The sequence below is a fragment of the Corythoichthys intestinalis genome, chromosome 10 (assembly GCF_030265065.1).
Source record: "Corythoichthys intestinalis isolate RoL2023-P3 chromosome 10, ASM3026506v1, whole genome shotgun sequence".
Classification (NCBI taxonomy): Eukaryota; Metazoa; Chordata; class Actinopteri; order Syngnathiformes; family Syngnathidae; genus Corythoichthys; species Corythoichthys intestinalis.
Window position 1 is genome coordinate 37,345,003 of NC_080404.1, and position 25,710 is coordinate 37,370,712.

At 39.9% G+C, this 25,710-nt stretch overlaps 1 protein-coding gene across 2 annotated transcripts in view; it reads left to right on the forward strand.

Moving 5' to 3' along the window:
* Positions 1-25,710, forward strand: part of pax2a (paired box 2a) — a 78,718-nt gene that overhangs the window by 40,880 nt on the left and 12,128 nt on the right. For both annotated transcript variants that reach the window (XM_057848230.1, XM_057848229.1), the window contains exons 7-8: positions 1,117-1,292; positions 7,327-7,447. In XM_057848230.1, coding sequence (XP_057704213.1) covers positions 1,117-1,292; positions 7,327-7,447 — 297 coding nt within the window. The remainder of the gene's footprint in view (positions 1-1,116; positions 1,293-7,326; positions 7,448-25,710) is intronic.

Genomic DNA, 25,710 nt, shown 5'->3' on the forward strand with positions numbered 1-25,710 from the left:
GACCTGTTTTTTTTTGTTTGTTTGTTTGTTTTTTTTATTTTTTATTTTTTTTTTTTTGAGAAAAAAAAAACAAACATGAAAATTATCAAATTATCACCAGTTACTTTGCAAAGTAACTAATTACATTCAGGTAACTGAGTTATTAATGCAATTACTTTTTGGGAGAAGTAATTTGTAACTGTAATTAATTACTTTTTTTTAAAAGTAAAATTAACAACATCGTTTAGATTACATTTTATCATTGAATTATTATTATTATTATTATTATTATTTTTAAATGAAAGTCTGATGAGTCAGTCACATGCATAAAAAACTTTATGAATTCCACATTAAGGGGCAGTTTACATGGCGACTCTGCGACACAAAGACGCAATGACTGAGTTGCGGACTCGCCTCACGTGCATATGGTGTCGGCGAAGACGGAAGGCAAAGACGAAAAATTCTGAATCCTCCCTCCGAAGTGGAAGAATCCGATTGCGGGGGGTTGAGGGGGGCTTCCTCGGCATGCATAGCAAAGGCTCGTGCGGTGCGTGACCGCGTTGTTAACGTCAGCACTCGTACACGTCACATTGGGCGTGCGCAGTGGTGGTACTAAACATTAAAAACAGCAAAAATGGCGGAATGGCAGCTGTAATTTACTGTTTTATTAATCATTTAAAATTAAATATGTTGAACGTTTCAATTTTTGTGCCTTTTGAACAAAAGAAAACTGACATTGCTTCGAGTGGGCGGGCATATTTTTTTTCCGGGCTGAGGGAGCTTGGTGGGGTCAAAGTGCATCATTCTCTGTCGCCCAGTAAATCTGCACTGCCCCCTAGGGCCTGACATGAATACTACATCGTTTTCATGCGGAATCGCGACATTGTTCAAATGGAGACGCAAATGCAAATGCAAATTTGACATTTTTCGTATTCTCGGAGAGTCACCATGTAAACGGCCCCTAACATTAACAGAATACTATTCAACCATTAACCGCAGCCCCATCAAGTCCTAATGGATTGAACGTCTATTACTGTCAATGGCACTGAAACATGACATGAAACTGTTACTGCCGAAACCTAACTTGATTCGAGCCTGTAGTCAAACTTGTCTCATGCCCTTTATTTCCACTTCAAGGTGGCTCAGATGGTTCCGGCCCAGGCAGCGATTCTCAGGGCAGCGTGGAAAGTCTAAGGAAGCATCTGCGAGCGGACGCGTTCACCCAGCAGCAGTTGGAGGCCCTGGATCGCGTGTTCGAACGCCCTTCCTACCCGGATGTCTTCCCTACCTCCGAACACATCAAACCCGAGCAGGTGGGTTTTCCGAATAAGATTTTCCATTGGCGGCCGTGTGGAAAACCTACAGTCTATTATGGCGGCTAACCTTTATTTACATGAATCCCAGAGTTAAACAACAAGAGACTATTAATTTTGCAGTGCGAACTCTATGTGGGTGCCCGGGCAGCCTGAGCGCCGCCCTAATTGAGTTCATTTTCATCTCTGTGCGATCGCCGGGAATTACAGCAGCGATAAATCAGAGGGACGGCCCCGCAGCCCAGCTATACAGTCCCTAATGCAGCTAATTACCAAAGTGATTTCTACGGCAAGATCAATACCAAAACGAATTGGAAATGACTTGCAATCACAAAGAGCAGAGGAGAAGGTATTAAAAAGGGGGAGGAGGGAGGGCGGCGGGCTAAAAATGGCGTCCAGAAAAATCCGTTTTAATTTAAAGTAATATTAATCAGGTTGCTTTGCAGTCTTTGTGTGCGCCCCCTCTTTGTCACCCCTGTTGGCAACACCCCCTCCTTTTCTTAAAGCGCTGAAAAGGTGGGGTCCGCTCGCTATTAGCAGCTTGTCTGGTGTCTGCGTCAGAGCATTAAAAAGCCATTTTGAAGAGGCTGGGCTCAATAGGTCTCATCCCTCCCACACTTCTGGCAGCCATGTGGTCGGGACCTGACGCTGCCCGGTCCGGCCCACGGCTCATCTGCATGACAAAATGGCTCTTGTGCCGTCGAGGCCCGGCGGAATAGAGAGGAACATCCAGCCTAGTGCCAGGGAACAGTTGTAAGCAGACAATTAGAGTTTATCTGGGATAGAGGCGGACAAGGCCGGGGTCACCCGCTTGGCCCTGAGGGACCCCGACCCATTCAGACAAACAGATGCGCGCACGCTTATCCTCTTGAACAAGAGGCCGGACAGGAAGTGTCATCGCAAGATCAAAAGAAAACACCCATGTATCTTTATTTACAATTAAAACATGTTTTACCGACTCACTTTTGGTTATCTTAGCGGTAAAGCACAACTGCAGATTTTCTTCTTTTTTATTTTTTCGGGGTCCAGTCCTTTAAAAACCACAACCACATGTCTCTCCTGCAACAAAGCCCTGAATGTCTCCTCCCTTGACTGGTCACAGGGATGACTGCAGTGGAGCACAAAGCGCCAGCTGACACCTCCTTCCTTTCACTCGTTTCCCAATCCCTCTCTCATCCTACTTTGCCTTCCTTCTCCTTCACACAAGGACTAATGCACGCATACATCATCGGGGTGTGTGGAACGGCATCACAGCAACTCTCATGAAGGAATCATAATAAGAGATCTATTTGAACTGGCAATGGTTTCAAGTTCAATGCATTCTCATTCGCTGACTCCGACGTCAATCAACACACATTTGAAATTACATATACTCCAGTGTAGAAAGTGAGGATGGCAATTGTAAAGGGTATGATCTGGCAAAAAAATATATATCATGATTTCTTAAATCAGTGCTTTTCAATTATTTTCTGTTAGCCCCCCCACCCCCACCCCCCAACTTTCTGCCGCTTCGTAAATAGTATCATTTGTCTATAAAACTATTATTATTATAAGTACACCTCTGCACTTTTTAATATTAAAGAAGACCAGTGTTGTTAATCTTACTGAAAAAAAGTAATTAATTATAGTTACAAATTACTTCTCCCAAAAAAGTAATTGCGTTAGTAACTCAATTACCTGAATGTAAGAGTAATTAGTTACTTGGCAAAGTAATTGGTGATAATTACTTTTTTTTTTTTTCCTCAAAAAAAAAAAAAAAAAAAAAAAAAAAACATTGGCCACACAAGTTTTTTGTGGAGGTTTTTGTACAATTGGCCCGAGCCCAATTCTTTACCCTAATTTACCCTTTACCCTGAATCAACTGTTAAAAGTTGTTAAAATTGCTCCCATTATTGTATTAGTCCCTTCTCTCTATGAAAGTTTTAAAACTGTTTCATCATTTAAAGATAGATTCAAGTCAAGATTTTGCCGATTTAGAAGTATTTTAAATAAAAAGTTACTTAGGTTCGCTAGGAAGGTTCTCTACAACAGAGCCGTCCTAAAAAGCCTACTGCTTTAAGATGGCGGCTGTCTACTAACGCATTTAGTGCCATGTCTGTCATTTTGCATCTAGTTATATCTATATACAGTACATGTGATATCTACCATGTCTACCATATCTACCATAACAAGCGGGCGTAGTTTGTCGGCTATCGGCTACAACATGTATTATTGGAGCTACCTAGCATCGCGTTTGCTTGGCGTCACAACTTTCTTTCCTCCTCCCCGCTCCTGCTCTGCTCTGTCGTCTCGGTGAGTCAGTCTCCCTCAGACTTTTCAACCAATATAGTAACGCATAGTAACGCATGCCTTTCCGTCCTCAGTAACGGTAACGGCGTTGCCAAGATGAGAAAAGTAATTAATTAGATTACCCACTACTGAAAAAAATAACGCCGTTAGTAACGCTGTTATATTGTAACGCCGTTATTAACAACACTGAAGAAGACAATACAGGGGGGCAAATAAGTAGTCAACCACCAATTGTGTTCTCTTTTTTGAAAAGATTAGAGAGGCCTGTAATTGTCTACATGAGTAAACCTCAACCATGAGAGAGAGAATGTGGGGAAAAAAAACAGAAAATCACATTGTTTGATTTTTAAAGAATTTATTTCTAAATGAGAGTGGAAAATAAGTATTTGGTCACCTACAAACAAACGGGATTTCTGGCTGTCAAAGAGGTCTAACTTCTTCTAACGAGGCTCCACTCGTTACCTGTATTAATGCAACCTGTTTTAATTCATTATCGGTATAAAAGACACCTGTCCACAAGCTCAGTCAGTCACACTCCAAACTCCACTATAGCCAAGACCAAAGAGCTGTCGAAGGACACCAGAGACAAAATTGTAGACCTGCACCAGGCTGGGAAGAGTGAATCTGCAATAGGTAAAATCATTGGTGTAAAGAAATCAACTGTGGGAGCAATTATTAGAAAATGGAAAACATACAAGACCACTGATAATCTCCCCCAGTCTGGGGCTCCATGCAAGATCTCACCTTGTGGCGTCAAAATGATAACAAGAACGAGCAAAAATCCCTGAAACACACGGGGGGACCTAGTGAATGACCTACAGAGAGCTGGGACCACAGTAACAAAGGCTACTATCAGTAACACAATGCGCCGCCAGGGACTCAAATCCTGCACTGCCGGACTTGTCCCCCTGCTGAAGCCAGTACACGTCCAGGCCCGTCTGCAGTTCGCTAGAGAGCATTTGGATGTTCCAGAAGAGGACTGAGAGAATGTGTTATGGTCAGATGAAACCAAAATAGAACTTTTTGGTAGAAACACAGTTTCTCGTGTTTGGAGGAGGAAGAATACTGAATTCCATCCGAAGAACACAATCCTGGAGTGGCCTAGCCAGTCTCCAGATCTCAACCCCATAGAAAATCTGTGGAGGGAGTTGAAAGTCTGTGTTGCCCAACGACGGCCCCAAAACATCACTGCTCTAGAGGAGATCTGCATGGAGGAATGGGCCAAAATACCAGCAACAGTGTGTGAAAAGCTTATGAAGAGTTATAGAAAACGTTTGTCCTTCGTTATTGCCAACAAAGGGTACATAACAAAGTATTGAGATGAACTTTTGGTATTGACCAAATACTTATTTTCCCACCATGGTTTGCAAATAAATTATTTAAAATTCATACAATGTGATTTTCTGTTTTTTTTTTCCACATTCTGTCTCTCATGGTTGAGGTTTACCCATGTTGACAATTACAGGCCTCTCTAATATTTTCAAGTGGGAGAACTTGCACAATTAGTGGTTGACTAAATACTTATTTGCCCCACTGTATATAGGTCAACTTACAATAAAGTATAACTTTATTAACATTGTTTTGTTTGACACTGACAAAGCGGGACGATTGTTGGCAATATTCGCCATGTCTTTGCTAAATAAATAAATAAATAAAGCAGCTTATCAATGTGATTGGGGTCTAATGTTTTTAAGTGACGTCTTAATTGATTTGGTTTCGTGCTGTCCATTGCAAACATTTTTAGACACAGACTGGGCTTTCCTCGTTTCCCACTGTATCAAAAAGTCAAAGCCAAAAGCAAAACACTACATATGCTACGTCTTAGCTTCCTCGTCTTAGCTCTTCATATCTCCAGTGCACTTTGCTGTGTGCTCTTGTTTGGTTAAAAATACTGCGCACACTCTGAAAATGAGCGCGCAGCTGCCACCTAAAGTGGATGTGCAATTACACTTTTCTAGTACGACAAAAAAGTATGATCCCAGAGGACACATGCACCACCCCTGGCATCACAAAAAAGGAGAACTGTCAGTCATGGCTGGAGGAAGGGGTGGGGGGCAGTGATAGTAAGAAAAAGGCGACGGCAGACTGAAGGGGACAAGGATGTGTGTGAGTGTGTGTATGCACAAATGTATCAGTATTTGTAAGTGTCTGTGGACAAAATAAGCGACCGGCCTTGGGAAAAGAATCAAGGGCAAGAGATAGGAGAAGGGAGCGGTGGGATAAGGGTGTTCGGGAAAGAAAATTATCATCGAATTAAGCCAAATAAATAATTTAACACGTCCAAATACAGTTGGTTTTAGTCAAATTCGCGCCTCCTCAGGGCGTAGGTGAGACCTCAGGTCCCTTAAGTCATTGCCAATAGTCGCTGTCTGCCTCGACAGTTCCGCCACCTGGCGCCAGGTACCATCCACTTCTCTCCATCCTTTCCCGGACCGAACTGTGAGTCCACGGATTACCATGAAAGCTGCCGTCTTGGAAACTTTCCGGTAGAGCAGCGCGCCTCCTAAGCCAAGCAGAAGGAACCCCACGACCGTCACGCAATACAGCCAAATATCCTAGATATCTTCCAGAGATAGGACAGTAAGACACGCTGGCTACCAGTGATCCCATGAATCTCTCACGTATCCAGCAGCGAAGGTACCATCTAGGCAAGACGGCTGTCCTGGTGCACCATGTCTTGTTGAAAAAATCTTGTCAATTGCACTGAGAGACCAACTAATCGGATCCATTTTCATATGAGAGCAGCAACAGTTGATCCATAGAGGAAATACAAAAAAAGCAGACAGACTAGACTGACGAAGATAGCAGCAGCAGGAGCAGGGAGGAAACATGTCCGCCCCCGTCGAGGGCAGGAAGAAGGCATGGCTTTCACTCGCTGGCACTAACGAGTTCGGGTGTGGGGTGGGGGTTAGCCACACAGTTGCTAACTGTCATATTTGTTTAGCCACAACTGAATTTATTACCTTATGACTATTCATCCTTTACACAGCCGCTTCAAACAGAAATGTTTTTTAAACCATCTGCAGGCGACCGGAAGATCATGATTTCTCGACACTATTCAGGTGTGCGCTGGTCCTCATGGGAAACGCAGTCTTCCTTTCAGCAAAACACTACCGCTTTTTTCCACCGGCGTCGCTAAAATCGACCAAAACTGAAAAATTACCTAGTATTGTATCCTTTGATCTCGATTATTTGCTTGAACCTGGTTTTCATCAGGTACTTTAACTGATCGTCTTAAAGAATCTGGACTGAAAACTAGAAATTTAAAAAAAAAACTAGAGCAAATTTAAACTTTTTCTTGACATTATTAAACAACATAAAAACTTCACCATGATTGGCCTCAAATGCCAATTTCGTATTATGACTTTATCTAGGGATTATTGAACAATATAGTTTCAGAGAAGTCATATCTAAAACATCAATTTGACAAAACACATCATGTTTCCTCTCTTCTGTGATATGACATTATATCAGGGGAGAGAGAAATGAGACAGAAGCTCTGTGATCTTTTTCTTCCAATCTTGTAATTATAGAATATATTTTAAAACTGGAAAGTCATATTTTCAAATCATGCACGTGACTTTCTGTAGATACTCTTGAGATAAAAACGCCAAATCGCTTCTTCTAACCTCAATTCTATTTGCACTGTTTCATGTTTCTCACTGCATTTGAATATTTCATTTCCTCATAATTCAAATTGTGAAATGAGCCCTTAGTTAACTGTATTTGCCGTGTATTCACACAGGCCAATGAGTACTCCCTCCCGTCGCTGAACTCCGGCCTGGAAGACGTGAAGCCCAGCCTCTCCAGCAGTGGCGGCGCAGACCTCGCCTCCAGCGTCTCCCAGAGCTACTCGGTTGTGACAGGTACGGTGCGTCCACCGCGCACAGTAAACCATGACATTACCCCCATACATCCGTTTATAGCCCGACCCCCCCTTTTCAAATCCCCTTTTGATCATCAAGCCATACAATTTTCAGTAAGCGCTTTTTGTTGTTTTCCCACTGACGATCCAGCTCATTCCATTTTCCATTAAAGGGGCCTTTAGTGTGCACTATCAAGGTAGTAACAGCTGATGACTAAAAATAGTGTTTATGGCTACCAATAACACAGCATGATAACAGTGATAATTAGCCATATTCTTGCACATTAGAGATTAAAGTTTAAAGCTTAGGAGATAAACGCAACTCTCTCTACGAATGACTATTTCCAACCATATCAACCTCCAGATTAGTTTTTCTTTTTCTGTGGGGGGGGATTCATTCAACATCGATATGATCTGAGCCGCTAAAATCCTATACAAGGCCCTTTAACGTGCCGAAACGGCCCGTTAACAGATTGAGAGAGAACACTTCACGTAAGAGACAGCAGCTGTTCTCACTGTGACACCCCGCTTGTCATCAAAGGGTATGATAGCCTGCTGATTGACAGCGGCTGGAGTATGAGAGGCTGCCTGCTCTCATTGTGAAGAGAAGAGAGGTCGACCTTAATAAAGATTAAACGCAGGGAAAGCGAGAATTGCTTCCAAAGCAAGCAGAGGTGTCCAAACTTTTTCAGAAAAGTCCAAGGATCCCAAACACCATTTGAAATGATTAATTTAATTCGACATGCTCAAACTAGAGCTGCAGCTATCGAATATTTTAGTAATCGAGTGCAGTGGTACCGCTACATACGAAGTTAATTCGTTCCAGGACCTCGTTTGGAAGTCAAAACGGTCGTTTGTCGAGCATGATTTTCCCATAAGAATACATTATAATTCCATTAATTCGTTCAACAGCCCAAAAACCTACACTAAATCCTGAATAAATACTAGTGGTACTATTGCAAATAGCAATTACACATAGAAAAACAAATAAACAAAACAAAAAAAAAATAAAATAAAATCGGAATAATAACATAATAAAAGTAATAATAATAATACCTATAATAATGTAACGAATCGTGTTCTAATGTGGTGGATATGTTTTGCGTGGTATACCTGAACGCACCGCGTGGCTGACGTACCAGACAGTGAGGGAAGACTTTTTACTTTTACTTTGTTCAGCTGCAGCGGACAGCTGGCATGTTGTGTTGCACAAGTTCTGAAATAAATGATTAAAACCTGACAAAGCTGGCGATTTTTTGGATGTTACAACAATAATAATTGTCGGGTGTTACAACAATAATAATTGTTGTAACACCCGACCCCGGATTAATCGGTAGATGATGGATGGATGGACAGACGGAAAATATAATTATATTATACGTATAGTATAATATCTACGGTCATATTGTCGAGCCAGTTCACGGATGCGCACACCACGCTCATATTTTTCTATCATTTCCATGTTCATTTAATGGTAAGCCTGACCTTTTTCCTTTTTTCACCACCTGTACTAACATTCTTGGAACCCACGTTGATTTACCTCACAAGAAAATCCGTTTTGCGGTAAAACAGAAACTGCGGCGCTGTCAAAAATCGTCGTATTTCGAGCATGTCGTCGGATGTAGCAACAAATACCGAGTCAAATTTTACGTCGGATTTTGAAAAGATCGTGTGTCGAAGCGATCGTATGTCGAGGTACAAATGCATTCTACTGAAAATTCCATCGATTAATAGAGTAATCGGATAAAAAAATTAGGTAAGGCAATTATAAATATACATGAGAAACAAGACCTTTCACCTCATATTGAACCATTTTTAGACAATGTCTTTCTTTTAGATGTGACTAGAAAAAAAATGAATTGCTTTCAATCAAAAAACCCTAAGATCTTATAATAATCATTATTCTAAACCTAACCCTTGTTAATTTTAATATTTTTTAATATTTTTTCTTACTGACAAAAATCTACTCCACACTTCAGAGGATTTGACCGACAATATTCAGCTAAACGTTAGTCGTTTTTGGGGGGTTTTTTGTTTATTTTTTTGCAGATGATCAAGAATATATTCCTGTAAATATCGCTAGTTGTTTGTCTTTGCCTTATATAGCCCTCATCTCTTGTGAGTCAGCAAGTGATAGCAGGTGCGGTGTAATATATATCTCGACTCTGCCGAGACTTCATGAAGGTTTTGATGGCTGTTGGTTGACTGAAATATTGTTCCAATGTCATGATTCCCTTGAGAGGTTAGGCTTACTGGGAAGAATAAGCTAGCCCTTTTTTATTAAAACTCCCATAATTGTGAAGCAGACGTGCACGTAAGAGAAGTAAAGTCGAGGAGAACCTGATTGAAAACGGCACTGGCCCTTCTCAAATGATCCCCGCAGCCCCCCCAGAAAAGAAAGACCCCCTTTTTCCTCCTGAGTATGTGGGAGGCGGATTTCCCGAGAAAAGTTGGGCCTCAGGAGAAGAAAGGTGCGCTTGCCCTCCACCCCTTTCTTTTTTACCAGACCCTTCCTATGAAAGCGGTCTCGCTTCGGGGAGCATACACATAGCAGGTGGCCTCCAAGCCACCTGGGGGGCCCGGGGGGCATAGAATGTAAAGGCTTCATGATAAAACTTGGTTTCAAGTCAACAAACAAACCTTGATACGGTCATTGAAAACATTAGACAGAGGTGTTCATTTCAGATTGCTTTTATGACTTCATTTTTTTAAGCAATGATTGATCGGCCGCATGTAGTTAGTGCATGATATTAGCAAATAGGAATGTACGCCAAGTCTGGTGGAAAAAAAAATACTAAATTACCTCGCTCACTTAGGCTGGCATCCAATTATCAATAAATTATTCTCCCGTACCGGAGCAGCAGCAATGAGATTATATTCATTCTTGAAATGTTTTCTGCTCCTAATTAAAATCCACACTGTTATTGATCTTGTTGATTTTTATGTCCTGAAATTTGCATAATCTATTAAAGATGAATGATTAATGAATAGCTGAGGTTTGTCTTCCAAGGTTGTAGTAGCGAAAGTGTCCTCTATTTACCTGGGAGTGGGAGAAATGGTTTGTTCAGGCTGGACAGAAAAAGCAAAGCGTGGCGTTTTCATGATAGAAAAATGTGTTTTCAGCGTATTGTCTTTGTGGTGCGTCTGCTCTGATTGATTGGTTGAGTACGTTGCAGAATTTTCCCCCTTTTTTACCCCAAGTTAGGCCATGTCTACACCTAGCAGTTTTTTTTTTTTTTTTAAACCGAAGACCTAATACGTCCAAAAAAATAATAATAATTACATCCACACCAGCACGTCTGTAGAAAATAAAGCTTGCACAGCCAACTGCGTTCATTCATTTTTAAGTACATTCATAAGAATGTGCGAAAAATAATTGTCCATAATACCCCAATCCTTTGCATGTGTTATTCAATATGAAGCACTGCAAGAGTTTGTAAATAAATGGAAGCAAAAAAGCACCTGACTAATTCACTCCAAATGTAAACATTGGTCTCATGTGTGACATAGGGACAAATTTAGTCAGTGACATTTCCACAGTTAAATCTTTGGTTATCAGTGTCCACATGATGGCGCCACAAACACAGAATTCGCATATCTTCACTCTGGGCACAGTTTTCAACAAACGTCGTCAGAGGTAGGTAGTAACGCGTTACATGTATTCTGTTACATTTACTTTAGTAACTCTCTGAGAAAAATGTACTTACTTACTTTTTACTTATATTTGAGTAGATTTGAGAAGGAAAAAAATGTTACTCTTACTCCGCTACTTTGGGCTACACAAGAGTCGTTACATTTTTCCTCTTTCTTCTTCATATTGGAATCATTATTATTATTATTTTATTTTTATTTTTTTTGCCAGCAATACCAAGAGTAGCTCTACCAACTTCACCAATGAGACGTCGCAACAATAATCATATGTCTTATCCATACCAATCAGACGCAAGCTTGCTGTTCTATGATCGCGCCAGCCTGTTCAATCAAGTGGCGTCTTTAAAACACCATAGAAAATTAAGTATTTGAATCCGAAAGCGCTGCCCTCAACATGAATTGAAATCGTGGATTCAAACCTCTCTCCCAGTTTATATTTGGCCTGCTTGACCATGGAAAACTGGAGGTATCCTTTTAATTACTATGAAGGAAATATTCACTATTCAAACTAGGAACTATTTTCTCCACTAGAGGGCACGCATGCTCTTTGGACGAATAATGCTTCATTTCTGTAATTTTTTTCTTTCGCCAAAATTCAATGATCTTTTTTGGTATTTCTTTGGCTTAATGTGGTTATGTAATGGGTTATTGTACAGTAATACTGTAAAAACAGTTCATATAGATAACTTTGTGCTAAATCAAACGCATTTGTAAGCAGTTACTCACAATGTCACTCATTACTTGAGTATTCTTTTCACCAAATACTTCTTTACTTGTACATGAGTACATTCTTGGATGACAACTTTTACTTGAGTAATATTATTTTGAGGTAACGCTACTCTTACTTGAGTACAATTTTTGGCTACTCTACCCACCTTTGACCATCGTTTAAATATGCATACGTGTGTGGATGATAGGCCAAACCGTAGAAAATACCCTGCTACATGTAGACATGGCCTTAGTCAGGCCTTTGGAATCGAAAGCTTAAAAAATACTCTCACATTTTTGTTGGCAAAATATTTTGTCCAAAAATACGCGGACAACCACTGCATGCTAAAAAGAACTCATTGTCAAAGTTGTGAGTTATGAATGGTGACAACATCATGACACTTGAGCCGCTTTACCAGGTGGTGATGTTCAGGTGGTCTAATATGTTCGGAGTCCTTCCCATTTTGATCGCCTGTTTGTTGATGTCACACTGGCTGGACGTTAAGATGATGAAGTCAAGGATTGTGGTTGGTCCAGATGATTTGATAGCTATTTGTTTTTAAAATTATGTTTTATTTGGGTTTAAACTATTTTTAGATGGGAAAAAACTATGTTGGATAGTGGTTTTTAGAAAATACAAGAATTACAAAGAAATTAGCTATGACCTAAAAAAAAAAAAAAAAAAAAAAAACATAAATGTCCATTTGTTTTTACTTTATCGTGTTCGGTCATTACCTTTGATCTATACTTACTGTACCACAAGGATATATGAATTTTTGAAAACAAATATTGGAACTGGTGTGTGCTCTTACCAATCGGAAACCGTTTTAAGGTTTGGTTTGTTTGTTTGTTTGTTTGTTTGTTTTTAATATTTTGGTATACGTATTTGATATTCAGTATAAGAATAGTGCGACATGCCAGAAATAAAACAAACTTAAATGAATAAAAATTCTTACGCACATTTAACCTGACACTTGTAAACGACAATATTCCAACTCTCAGGCCAATTGTGTAGTGTGACATGATCTTCAGACGCTGGACCCTGAACGTGTATAACTACCTCAACACATCGGCCATTTTTTTATACGAAATAGCAAGTTCAAAGTTGTGAACTCCTTGAGCCTGGACTTAGCAAATTCACTTAAAATAATGTGCTTCCGAAGACAGAAGGAAGGGAGATAGTAGCCGTTTCTCCATACAAGTTCAAAGTTGTGAGCTCCATTGCAGGCAGTATTCTGGGGCACAAGCCTCCCCAAAGTCCACGCAAGTCTCCACCGATGCATGCTTGATGAAATGGGTCAGGGGAGACCATATATCTAGGATATGTGACCGGACAGATGCGAATTTGAAATGGAACAGAACATGGTGTGACACTGATGACCTTTTTCATGTCCACAAGAACAAAAGTACAGAAAAGAAAATATATTGCGAAACAGCTATCGTGCAACGACTCTACATCTTAAAACTAATGCATATGCTATAAGCATGTGGAAGTACAGAAAAGAAAATATATTGAGAAACGGCTATCGTGCACCGACTCTACACCTTAATACAAATGCTATATACTATAAGCATGTGGAAATACTAAAACAAACAGTAACAAAAAAACAAAACAAAAAAACCACAAGACCCGAAGTGGGGGAACAGTTGGTGTAAAGGCAAGTAGAATTCCTCTATACTGCTCCATACAGTATGTCTCAACATGAAACTAGTCAAAAAAAGGTTGGGAACAACTGATTTATTTAAAATGTAACTTTTAGTCCCATTTCAGACTACTGTACCGTATTGGCCCGAATATAAGACGACCCTGATTATAAGACGACTCCCTCTTTTTCAAGACTCAAGTTTGAAAAAAGACTTTTTGAACACCAAATTAATTTTTATTCAGAAAATAATTACAGTACATCCAAAACAAATGATTTTAACAATATATTTGAGAGAAAAAGCATGTTATTTTACCTCGTTCAAATCTTAATATATGAACATTTAAATATGTAAACTAAAGTGCAATCACATTCGTAAATGAATGCATAACTGCATTAACCATCAAAGTGAAGTCTAAATGTAACTGTAGTCTTGAAACAAATCTGAAAAAGGAAAAAGAATTGCAATAAAATAATGCAAACTGGTTAAACTTGAGAGTAGCTGAGATCTGTCATGACAGAATATCGCTTCAATGATATCTGGCGCCATCTAGCTTCATGAATGGGTATAATGTCTAGACCGCGAATATAAGACGACCCCCGCTTTTTCAGTCTTATTTCAATGCAAAAAATACCGTCTTATATTCGGGCCAATACGGTATTTTCATTGATTGGTGTGAGCTTCGGCAAAGTAGTTGCAGGTTGAATTCTGTACTTAGTCAATTCCTAGGTTGAGCGATGAGTGATGGCAAAATGTGAAAGTCATCGCCGTTGAGCTGAAAGCCAACACACGGGGTGCGATGCGACTGCAGCGGCAAGTTGCATCGCCTGCTGGCTTTGCGTCATCGATCATCTCTGATTGGCTATGAGGGCATTTTTAAAAAAGTCTTTTCTGAGCACCAACAATTACCTACACTGCAGCCTCTTTATTTATCTTCCGGAAATCATGCTGAAAGGTATCGTAAAGTATGTGCTGATCACATGTACACTGCTAAAATGACACGCTCCTCCATGTCAACATTGTTTTTTTTTTTTTTTTTAAGAATAACAAACGTACAAGAGATACGAGAAAAACATTAAAAATTAATTGTGTTTTTCCATGTTGACAAAGTGGGGCGAGTGGATGTCAATGCCACTGTTGGCCTGTGTCTTCGCAGGTGATTTGTCGATCAATAAATCCGTTGCTGATTGGTTGTAGTGCCCGGTGACAGCGACAGAAATAGAAGCATTTCCTATTTTTTTATATCACGTCATTGGCAAGAGGGTTGGCAATTTTCGCCTTGTTCCATGGAAAATGTATTGTATCATTGGCTCCCGTGTGTTTTGCCCCTAACATTGTCGTGGAAAGAACATAGTTCCAGGTCATTTTGGCTGATAATCTTTTAAGGGGCATAATCTGTTAAGTACACACCTAACCTGCAAAGGATGTTCGACCCAAAAGGCTCGTCTCCACTCGCCTAGATCTCTGATTAATTTTAAATGCCCCCCACCACCACCACCGCCACCACCCTCCCGCCAACAGCACATTAACCTTTGAATAAAGTTTGCATGATGAATTACGATAAACCTGCAAAAGAAAGTTTTGTCCTTTTGCTTAAGTATGCAGGATTTATATTACTTGTGTTGGGGAACATTTTACCTGAGATAACTAAGAGTTCTTGATTATTAGGTATGTAATCATGACTATATCCACGTACATCAAATGGGTGGAAAAGCCAGGAAATGCTTTGTTTTCTCAAGTTCCTTGGAGTGTGTTTAAGGATGAAAAGCTCACTTGAGAGAAGCCCATTGCAGCTATGTAAGAACACATCACTCAGAAGGCTGCGGTAGGTTCTTAACAGTGCATTTCTATGGTTGACGAGGTCTGCGGACGCGGTGTCGGTTGTGCTGCCGAGACAGATTTGAGAGAACTCTATAGCATCTCCAGTCTTGTTGTTGAAGAGACGGGTCCCAAAGGACCTTGCGTTTATTTTCCATCTCCATCATCAGGGTGTGTGATTTGACAGGCTCCCTTTACTCTGTGCTCGGCCTCGTCTTCAGGACAATAAGCAACACAGCGTCTGATTAGTTTCAGAGTTCACTGATCTCGAACGAAGCATCGGTATCGGTAAGTTGTTTGACAATGTTGCTTGGCTGTTGAGAAAACCTGAGAGTGCCTGCACGTGGGGAAGCTTCACCAAAGTTTGGTTTAAACTGGGCAATCTATGGCTGGTCTGCAATTGAACTTCGAGTATAAATGACGGCGATAGAAGTCCAGTCCATTTGAAGTGAGACTGGTGACAGTCAATGATCCTATTTCTGACGTCAAGAAATCTCCAGGATTTTGGCTAGCAGGGCTGGCAGTGAACTTTTAAGTGCAATTTGGAAAGCAATAGACATCCAATTCAGTATTTAACTGTGAGAAGCTTACAGCAAAAGATCTATTATATTATATTATATTCTCTGCCTGCAATATATATCGTTTGAACATCACCATTGCAATGTGCGCATGCGCAATAGTCCCATCGCATGACGTGCGTGTGAATACTCGCAATTATATATTTATGCACCTGAGTCGGAGCAAAGGCGTAGGTTTGCATAGGGACGTAGGGACATAACACTACCAACTTTTCAGGATGCTCAAATTGTCCCTACCAACTTTTAAGCAACTTTATCTGAATTATATAAAGCTTATAAATGATGATAATTAGATAGTGTTATTCTGGTTTTTTTTTTTGTTTGTTTTTTTTTTTTAAATGGGATTTCTTCCGCCGCGCAGCCCGAACCATTTGACCGATCGGCACCCTTCAAATATCGAAACGACCGGAATTTTCACACGACGCAGGGAATTTTTAGAACGACCAAAGATTTTCCGTTCGGTCGTAAATGCCGATTCTTCGAAAAAAAAACTAATTTTCAAAATGTATCTAGTCCTAGAATTTTTGAGCAAGTCACATAATTTGGACGTCAAAAATTCCGGGACGATGTCCAAAATTTTTCCCATTCATTTTCAATGGGGAAAAATTTTTTTTAAAAATCCACAAATCAACAGGAAATGGCCATATATCAATACAACATGTGCCCAAAACTGATTCCATTGACGCTTATTAAGGGTGCTGCTATTGACGGCCATGGACGTCCAAATTTCCCGTTCATTTCTAATGGCATTTACTTTGTTTAATGCCATTGATGGGCATGTTTGTCCAGTCTATTGATGCCAATGTAGTTGGATTTCATTGGCGCCTATGTAAGTCGATGCCATTGACGGCCATGGACGTCCAAATTTTTTCCCATTCATTTCAATAGGACATGTCCCCTGAACTTCCACAATTATATTAACACTTATGGAGGGTGCTGCCATTGACGGCCATGGACGTCCAAATTTTCCATTCATTTCTAATGGCATTTACTTTGTTTAATGCCATTGACGGGCATGTTTGTCCATTCTATTGATAGCTCTGGGCGGGGCTAAGATCTGTATCTCCACACAGCAAAGACCCAGAGTAATTTCTCCAGAAATTGCAGTTTCTAGTTATTAATGATAATAATTTATAGTGTCTTCCCATATGTTGTAAGAATAGAATTGACCCTTCCATTATTAAGTGAATTACTGTATTTTCATTATGTTCAGACTTACATTTACCTCTTTTCACTTGCTGAATGGTCAATTTTTTCCCCCTCAAACGCAGGTTTGATTGGTTGATGACTAGAACAAACAAGCCCGCACACTCACACAACCCCGACAGAAATACATGTCAACATGCTGCTCCCTCCACCGCTTTCAAAGACGAAGGATATTAGGATTTTTTTTTTTTTTTTCGGCCAGCTGCAGCAGCAGCCACTGTAAGTAGACGTCAATGTTGCGGAGGTGGGGCACACGCCACTAATTTTGCTACTGAAAGTCCAACCTGCATCACAGTGAGCATAACATTAAACTGTTTGAACTTGCTAACCTGCAAAACTCTAGTAGGAAGCAGATTAGGGATAAGAGTCCTCCTGTAATGTATGTGTTTTCTAGCGTTAACGTGAATTCAACTGTGCATTTATTCATTGATTAAAATATTTATTTATTTTCTCCATCATTCATTGAAAAAATAATTTTATTTGCAGCCTATGCAGACATTTCTTAAATATAATAAAAAAACACACACACACACACACAAAAACACAACCACTGTAAATTTCCTTGATATGAAGAAGGTGGGATTTCCCCCATGAAAATAAATGTAACTTTTTTCATTTTTACGTAGGCAACACATCAGCATAATTCTGAGAAATGTAGCCCTGACCCCCGTTCACCCAATCTCGTTTGGTCTTACAGTATTAATGTCTCGTCCCCAGCAAAAACTGTATATGCAGGTTATGCTGTTATAGCGTCCCTACCAATGTTGAGACCAAATCTACGCCCTTGGCCGGAGTCACTCGATTTTGAGAATCTGTCGATTCCAAGTACCGAGCCGATAACACTTTGCTTTGACGCTCACGCTGCTGGCAACAGCCTCTCACTTCCACAATGAATGAATTGCCACAGCACACTTTAGACCGTGTACCAAACTTAAGGATCATTAACACATTTGTGCCTTTGATCGTAGAGCTACCGAGGCGTCTCGGGCCAGATCAAAGCTACAAAGCTGTCAATCATCGTTAACTTGAATTACTAAACGCCAGCTGCACTGGTGACCAAAAAAATAGTTTAGTCGCACTGCCTAGCAGGAGAAAGGATGAGCGGCTGTGCGGGCATAAATATATTTTTTCAATTAAAAACCCGATCTGTTTTGCCCGATTCCGATCCTCTTAAAAATGGCATGATCGGCCCGATTTCCGATCATATGATCGGATCAGGACATCTCTAATGAATATAATGTGGTCATAGTGATCCACCAAAGTCTTCCCAAACAGAGCTATTAAGGTATCTGATAAAAATTTTAGTTTCTAGTTTTAATATCACAATATTTATCACAATATATCGCAAACCCCCAAAAAGTCGCAATGTCAGTTTTTTCCAATATTGTTCAGCCCTACTCTATTCTATTCTATTCTATTCTATTTAGGGCTGTCAAAATTATCGTGTTAACGGGCGGTAATTAATTTTTTTAATTAATCACGTTAAAATATTTGACGCAATTAACGCACATGCCCCGCTCAAACAGATTAAAATGACAGCAGTGTAATGTGCGCTTGTTACTTTTTTTTTTTTTTTTTTTTGGCGCCCTCTGCTGGCGCTAGGGTCCAATTGATTTTATGGGTTTGGGGAGTGAGCATGGTGTAATTATTGACACCAACAACCGAGCTACTAGTTTATTTTTTGATTGAAATTTTTACAAATTTTAATAAAACGAAAACATTGAGGGGTTTTAATGTAAAAATTTCTATAACTTGTACTAACATTTATCTTTTAAGTACTACAAGTTTTTCTATCCATGGATCGCTTTAAGAGAATGTTAATAATATTAATGCCATCTTGTTGATTTATTGTTATAATAAACAAATACGGTACTTATGTACCGAATGTTGAATGTATATATCTGTCTTGTGTCTTATCCTTTCATTCCAACAATAATTTACAGAAAAATATGGCATATTTTATAGATGGTTTGAATTGATTTAATTACGATTAATTAATTTTTAAGCTGTAATTAACTCAATTAAAAAAAATTATCGTTTGACAGCCCTAATTCTATTCCCCCCCAGTCCAAACTATCAATGGAACTGAATGTGTTCATATTTCAGGGCGGCTGTGATAATGTAGCTCATGGTGAATGTTACAGTAATTCCTGCCAAGAGAAGTATCATGGCTAAGATAATGTTAAGCACACAGATTTGAAATTTGCCTAATTTGAAAGCGTTAAGAACACCACGTAATTAGCTGAAGACAGGAGAGTTATTGCAATAATCCTTTAAGAGCTTTCTTGAACAGAAAATGTGACAGACTGGGATGGGCCAATTAAACATAGAGCTCGCTCGTTACTATATATCCGTCAACCACGCAGTAATAATTTGATCACCGGGACAAAAAGGACGGCATTTCCTTTGTATGTACAGAATTCACAGCACTGTTCCAGCTGCACAAAAGAGGGAGAAATGAGATTTGGAAAGGCTACTGTGGGATTATATGGGAAAGCAGTCAGTTACATTGCCTGATTCTCTGGCATTAGGTTGATAGTGCTGACAGGGCTGTATCTCCCTCTCCATAGAGCAGCCCTTATCTTAATGAGGAATCGCAACACACAGTCTTGTTGTAAAACAACAATGATGTGGGGAAGCAGCTAATGAGCCTATCATGGTGTCGGGAAAGAACCGTCCCTCCCCGCAGGCCCCAGCCAACAGAGGAGCCTCTGCGGCAGACGTGGAAAGAGTCGGACACAGAGCGTACATTGATTGCATAGGTCGCAGAGGCAAAGTCGGCACCAATGAAAGATGCCGGTGCTCATCAGCCAAATGACATCAAAGAGCGGGCTTCGGAGCTAGCCAAACGTTGTGTTATTTGTTGGGAGAAAGCAGCCCCGAAATTCTTCTTAAATACTCTCCGAAAAGTTTAGAGATAAAGATATTTGGGTAGCATGTCAGTAAGTGGGTTAGTTTGTATGTTCTCCAAGGGCTCGTGTGGGTTTTCTAACAAGACCCTAAACTGTGCACAGTTGAATATGAGATACAGTGGCTTTATTTGCAGTATGTCCAGATAAGAAATTCTCTCCTCTCTACTTATGATTAGGGATGTAACGACACATTGATCTGGAACGATACGTTGATTGGTCAAGCAACTATAGAATCATAACGGGAAAAATCAATCAACTTCCTTATCTTTTAGATAAGATAGATTTTGTCATTAGATTAAAATAGCTTTTTATTTTTTATTGCTCTGGGTGAAATGTAACTGATTGTGTTAAACGTATGGCGCAAAACACTCAGGTGACTTGAAGTTCCGCTCTGAGACAACCAATTTGGCCAAATTTCAAAATTGTCCGATATGCACGTGTGATACATTATTGGAAAGCTTAAAATCTCAATTTTCTGGGGGAAGATATTTTTGAGCAGGAGGGCATTTTAAAAAATATATATATACTTTTAAACAGCAAAACCCTAACTGGAGGTGAGAGCACGCAAGAGCAGAATTGAAGACCCCATGATTTTAATGAGATATTATCGCGTACTTACCTTGTTTCGATCCAAAAACTCCATGTAGCATGTATCACTGGGTGTCAAGACACAGATGTGAATGGCCACAGCTGGATTCTTTTGGGATTTTGTGGGTGAAACATGGTAATATAAAATTAACGATGCAGAAATCGCAGACATCAAGGAGTGGTCGAGATTTTCTTTTTCATATATTTACCCTTTTAAACGTTTTTTTTTTCCAATGTTTCTTTGTTTGGACCGATTATTTATCATCTAACATATCGGAGAAAATGCGACAGTAACAAAAAAAAAAAAATACAATTAAGCGAAAGTTATGAGGTAGAAATCCATGACTTTTTTACAGACCCCATTTTTTTTTTGCATTTGTGACGTAATTTTTAAGTTTAAAATATGCGAGTGAATAATTTTTTGAAGTCTTTTTTTTTTTTTTTTTAACGAAGTTAGGTCTGTCAAAATTATTGCGTTAACGGGCGGTAATTAATTTTTTAAATTAATCACGTTAAAATATTTGACGCAATTAACGCATATGCCCCGCTCAAACAGATTAAAATGACAGCACAGCAGGGGTCGCGTTAACCGAATATTTTCCGTCGTTGACCGTTTTTTTAAAACGGTGACGGAAAAAACTGAAGTCCATTCGTCATTTTGACCGGTTGCAATTCACACCCCAGACCACAGGGTGGCGAGTGAGCATATTAATTAGCTATTGTCTCTCTTGATGCATGACATCGTTGGCCTTACTCTGAAAAATGTCAAGGCAACTGAGTGTCCGAAGTTTCTTCAAAAAGCCCCAAAACGACAATGGTGTTGATAAAAGAGGTAAAAAAAACAGGGACTGCACAAGCAGGCACGCAATTCAAGTCCATGCGCACCAGGAGGAAAGTGTGAGAATACGTTCAGGCCACAGCAGGTGAACTGTTAATTTCATTGTTCCATATGCTACATATGGTAGGCTACCTAACTACTGGGGCCACAGTCATCTGTTTTTGTCACTGCGGAGAAAAAGTTACATATTCATCTGCTTGATGTGTGATGGCACGGTGTGGATTCTCTGTTAAGCTTGTTCAGACAGAATATTAATTTAAAATGAATGAAAACTAAATATTGTAACGAATCGAGTTATAATGTGGCGGGGGTGTTAGCATGTGTTCCTTAATGCACCGCATGACGTAGAGGGGTGAGGGAGGTGCGGGAGAGCGAGGGACGTGCCTTCCGTGTTTACGTTTGTTCTGGCGGGGGAGATATGAGCGTTGGCTGCGGCAGACAGCAGTCGTGTTGTTCAGTAAATTTCCACAAATAAAGAATTGCAATCTGATTCAACGGTTGACTATTATCAACGTTACAATACTATTGAATATGTTGAAGCGGTATGCAATGTTAAGAGTCTTGTTAGCTGTAGGCGCACTATCCTATTCCCCTCACTATCCACTCGCGGGGGCCTGCGCTTGTCAGTGACGTTCCTTATTCTCGCCATATGATTATACAACTTTAACATTTGTTAATAATACGCTCTGTGTGTAGTATCATCCATCACTTTTCCTTTTTAAATGGGCACTTATAAGCGAACGCAAGAAGTAACAACGGGAACATTTTTAAACAGGCATTTCACGGGAGAGCATTTCGGCTCTTCGGCCAATCATATAGCGAGAGCGAGTGGATAGTGAGGGGACCGTGCGCGGCTCTTAAGTGTCTCTGTCACGTGACTGTCGTAGCCGGTAACGCGCTCGGCCAAATGGACACACAAGTACGGAAGGTGAATTATGCCAAACAAAGGGTCACCACAATGTCATTATCATCATTTCAAAAATTTAAGTGACGGGTAAAAATAGATTATGACCGGATTTTTATGACCCTGTCAGTCAAAATGACAGACAACGAAAAAGTCTAGCGCAACCTCTGCAGCACAGTGTAATGTCCACTTGTTACTCGTGTTTCTTGGAGTTTTGTCTCCCTCTGCTGGCGCTTGGGTGCGACTGATTTTATGGGTTTCAGCACCCATGAGCATTGTGTAATTATTGACATCAACAATGGCGGGCTACTAGTTTTTTGTTTTTTTTTGATTGAAAGTTTTACAAATTTTATTAAAACGAAAAGAGGGGTTTTAATATAAAATTTCTATAACTTGTACTAACATTCATCTTTTAAGAGCTTCAAGTCTTTCTATCCATGGATCGCTTTAACAGAATGTTAATAATGTTAATGCCATCTTGTTGATTTATTGTTACAATAAACAAATACAGTACTTATGTACCGTATGTTGAATGTGTATATCCGTCTTGTGTCTCATCTTTCCATTCCAACAATAATTTACAGAAAAATATGGCATATTTTATAGATGATTTGAATTGCGATTATTACGATTAATTAATTTTTAAGCTATAATTAACGCGGTTAAAAAATTGTAATCGTTTGACAGCCCTAAACGAAATATTAAACATCAATTAACGGTTCTAAGCTAAAAATTACAGACATTTTGAATAATAAATATAACTAGGCCTGCAAGCAGGACTGAACGGGCCCTCGCAATCTAGCGCAACTCGGACTGTGTGCAGGTCAGGGTGGTGGCAGATCCTCCTCTCTAATCATCTCATTAGAACCTAACATGCTCGAAAGTCGCCTATTTACATTCCCACACCCAAGAGATAAAAACCCCTATTGGAGAGAGTACTACAAAAAAGGAGTCACTACTGAGCTGTGCAGCCAAGCCCTTATTCAAAACTAAAATTAATATTCTAACTGGGCCAATTCGACCAAGTGTGCCAAATATTGTGGCTCTATAAGCTGCCTGAGTCTCTGAAAAAAAATATTTCCTTTAAATGGCGAACAAAGGGTCGTCACGGCAACAGACAGAGACACGTGGACATGGGCCGTAAAAAAGAATTTTAATAGGTCTTGAAACTACAATGACCAACATGAAAAGAACTGGACATGTTTTGGAAAAACGAGTGACTTTCTATCGCCACTAGTTGGCGCTGTAGGGTTGATGCAAATGACCCCTACAAGGCCCTTCAGGTTATGACTCTCAACAAGCACAGGAAGTTTGGCGCAGATATGTTGTATATCTGCCGAGTTATGACTGTTCAAAGTTTTTGGAGAGAAAAATTGTTGACAGTCATTTTCACTTTCCTGTTTGGACCCCTCCGCTTCAACGAAACTTCAATATTTTTCATCAGGCACCTGAAGACAGGTCTTAAGGCTTCCCTTATGCAGGTTTGAGGTAGACTGATTTTTTCCCTTTAGAGAAGGAGTGTGTCCCGTAAAAAAGGGCATTTCCTGTTCCCACTAGGAGGCGCCAGGCACAAATGGTAAATTTTCAATCCAGTCCTGCTCAGGCTGGTATACCTCACACACATGCCAGATTTAAAATAGATTTAACATTGTATGAGGGTGTTATCAGTCATTTTCCGAATTCGGTGTTTTGGCGAAAAAATGGCTGACTTTGGCACCCCGCCCAGGTCAGGCCCGTGAATGAAAACAGGCCATTTTTATAACTTAAGATTTCATATGCCTCATGAACAGTCTCGCTAATTTTGAGAATGATCAAACTATTTCCCTAGGTGCCAAGGTGTAAAATGTGCACACTGTAAATCGATAAAAAGTTCACATTCAATCCAAAATACCCGATTTCCTGTAGGATTTGGAATGTGTGTGCAAGAGACTTTTTGGAGCAGTTTTGCACAAAGTTTTGACTCTCCAAATTTCATCACTCTATGTTAGAAAAACCTAAATGGAGAGGCCTTTTTGAAAATTTCAAGGGGGCGCCACTGAGCCATTTTGTTAAATTTTTTCGTAACGTTGCAAGATTATCGAACGTTATCCAAAGCCGCATGTATGTGCAAATTTTGGTGAGTTTTTATGCATATTCAAGCCTCCAAATATAAACTCTTACTGTGAACCCATGAAAATTTCACATTCGACCCAAAATACCCGATTTCCTGTTGGATTTGGAATATGGGTGCAAGAGACTTTTTGGAGCAGTTTTGCATAAGGTATCTACTCCCCAAATTGCCTTGCTCTATGTTGAAAAAACCCAATAAGAAAGGCCTTTTTAAAAACTTCTTTCTGTCGCCACTAGTTGGCACTGTAGAGTTGATGCAAATGACCCTTACAAGAACCTTCAGGGTATGACTCTCAACAAACACGGAAATTTTGGCGCAGATATGTTACATATCTGCCGAGTTATGACTGTTCAAAGTTTTTGGCGAGACAAATTGTTGACGGTCATTTTCACTTCCAGTTTGGACCTCTCCGCTTCAATGAAACCTCAATATTTTTCATCAGGCACCTGAACACATGTCTTGAGGCTCCCCTGAAACAGGTTTGAGGTCAATAGATTTTTTTCCCTTGGAGGAGGAGCCTGTCTCGTAAAGAAGGCCATTTCCTGTTCCCACTAGGGGGCGCCAGGCCTAATGGGTAATATTTCAATGCAGTCGTGTTCAGGCTGGGATATCTCATATACATGCTAGAAATGAAAAAGATTGAACGTTGTATCACGGAGTTTTTAATCACTTTCTGAATTTGGTATTTTGCCCAAAAATGGCCGACTTTGGGACCACGCCCAGGTCAGACCTTTGAGTGAAAACTCACCATTTTGAAAACTTAAGATCTCATATGTCTCCTGAATAGTCTGACCAATTTTGAAGACGATCCAACTATTTTCTTCAGCGACAAGGTCTCAAATGTAAATCGATAAAATTTCACATTTGATCCAAAATTTCCGGCTTCCTGTTGGGTTTGGAATATGGGTGCAAGAGACTTTTTGGAGCAGTTTTGCACAATGTATCGACTCGCCAAATTTCATCGTTCTACGTTGAAAAAACCTAATAGGAGAGGCCTTTTTGAAAATTTCAAGGGGGCGCCACTGAGCGATTTTGTTAAATTTTTTTGTAGATTATCAAAACTTACGCAAAGTTGCATGTATGTGCAAATTTTGGTGAGTTTTCGTGCATGTTCAGGCCTCCAAATGTAAACTCCAACTGTGAACCGATAAAAATTTCACATTTGATCCAAAATATCCGATTTCCTGTTGGATTTAGAATATGGGTGCAAGAGGCTTTTTTGAACAGTTAGGCATAAGGTATCTACTCCCCAAATTTCATTGCTCTACGTTGAAAACCTGAGAGGAGAGGCCTTCTTGAAAATTTTA